The sequence below is a fragment of the Aplysia californica genome, unplaced genomic scaffold (genome assembly GCF_000002075.1).
Source record: "Aplysia californica isolate F4 #8 unplaced genomic scaffold, AplCal3.0 scaffold01011, whole genome shotgun sequence".
Classification (NCBI taxonomy): Eukaryota; Metazoa; Mollusca; class Gastropoda; order Aplysiida; family Aplysiidae; genus Aplysia; species Aplysia californica.
In genome coordinates, this window is record NW_004798281.1 from 98564 (window position 1) to 100219 (window position 1656).

At 45.2% G+C, this 1656-nt stretch overlaps 1 protein-coding gene across 1 annotated transcript in view; it reads left to right on the forward strand.

Annotated features, from left to right (window-relative positions):
• The window catches only part of LOC101863220 (cytochrome P450 1A5-like), an 11689-nt gene that overhangs the window by 3209 nt on the left and 6824 nt on the right, over positions 1-1656 (forward strand). The window contains exon 2 of the mRNA XM_035973116.1: positions 1443-1542. Within this exon, the coding sequence (XP_035829009.1) occupies positions 1443-1542 (100 nt within the window). The remainder of the gene's footprint in view (positions 1-1442; positions 1543-1656) is intronic.

Genomic DNA, 1656 nt, shown 5'->3' on the forward strand with positions numbered 1-1656 from the left:
CCCCCCCCCCCCCCCCCCTCTCCTCCTTTTATCTATTCCTAAGCCCTCTCAATCCCAGTCCAGGATCACAGTAACTGAAAGAGTCTCAGCATCTAATTTATGATCATTTTCGCTTATCACTTCGAATGATTAGACTGGTGACGACCTATGCCGCGTGACAGCTGTGTAGTTGAAGCTCCCACCCAGCCTCAAAGTCAACCCTTTACCAGCGGCGACGAATCCTTTTTCTTATCTCTTTTCTGGCTGTCATTTTCGATTTTTCATACACGAAAATACATAATTAAAATCAATGCCTCTTGCAAGATCAAGGCAAAGACATATAGACGGGCTTTTCTTAAAATATTTTTTTTCTTCGAGCCGCGCCTCCCCCATCCTAAAGATAATTTTTTTTAAAGAGAGTTAAAAGGGCTTGGGTGGAGGGAGGGAGGGGGAGGGGGGTTCAAAGAGTGAAACGCTCTCTAAAGACGGGATATTGCACATGAGAACCGAAAGTTAAAAGCCAGATGTACAAGCGTACCATGCATCAACCTAAGATTTCTTTAATGTAAAACCCAAATCAAAGATATTACAATGACCAAACAAAAATAACCTGCATACTATGGCAACAACAAAAAAAAACCCAACAAAAAACAACCATAATGTTGGAGGACAGCACTGGCTCAATTGATTATCTGCCACTATCGTGAAATAAACATGGCGGTAAAGGCCTACTTCAGCCCCAGTAGTTTTTTTTAAAATTTGTTTTGGTAAGTGTTTTACGGCGCTCGCACCTGCTTAAGGTCATGAGCGCGCAGGGCACACCTAATATTTTCAGTCGGTAGGAAATTTTGAATTTTGCCCAGGTGGCGGCCGAAGCCTACTCTAATCGATTTAAGATCACCAAGGGATCTTTAACTTGCGCAACTTGCACACGGGCCCTCCGAGATTTCTCGCCCTTGTCCGAGAAGGCTAGGTGTAGATTTTCCCTACCAGAAAAGCAGTAAGAAGGAGCCAAGGAGTAGCAGTAGAAAGGCTGCAGAAAGAGTCAGGAGCCGAGAGGAGGCCCAGTTCTTAAACTCAGGGAAATCATCTTTCGTGCATGGCGTCACGGCTACCCTTGGTGTTGGGTCTTGAGAGAGTGTTTACCCCGGACGTGAGTAATAGGTCAAGTAAGTTCCGAACGGAAGGCTGGAGAAGACCTTTCACATCGCAAAATTTCTGATTAAAAGCCACCATGAACAACCCACCAAAAACATCGATCTGCTCGACAATTTGACAACCCACACAATCTTCACTGGGACAGAAATACTAGGTACGGTTACCCAAACTGTCTTGCAACGGAAGAATAACCCAAAATAAACAAACAAACTCCCAAAGAACCAAACACAAACGTAGCTCTGGGCAGAACACCTGTTGGAAACATATTCCAGGCCTCGGTTTACCAACTCCACACTCTCTCACAGACCCTGGAGGCTGGCACATCCGGAAAAAACAGTCAGTTTTATCAACCAGACCAATCTCCAATCGCCCCTCATGTGGCTAATCTCGCAATCTTCTGGCATGGTCAGTTTTTCAGACACCTACATATCGACATGACCGCTTATATATCTCTGCTTACTCTGCTGCGAGCGCTACACCAGCCAGCGGTAAAAAGGGAAGTAAAAAAAGGGGGGGGAG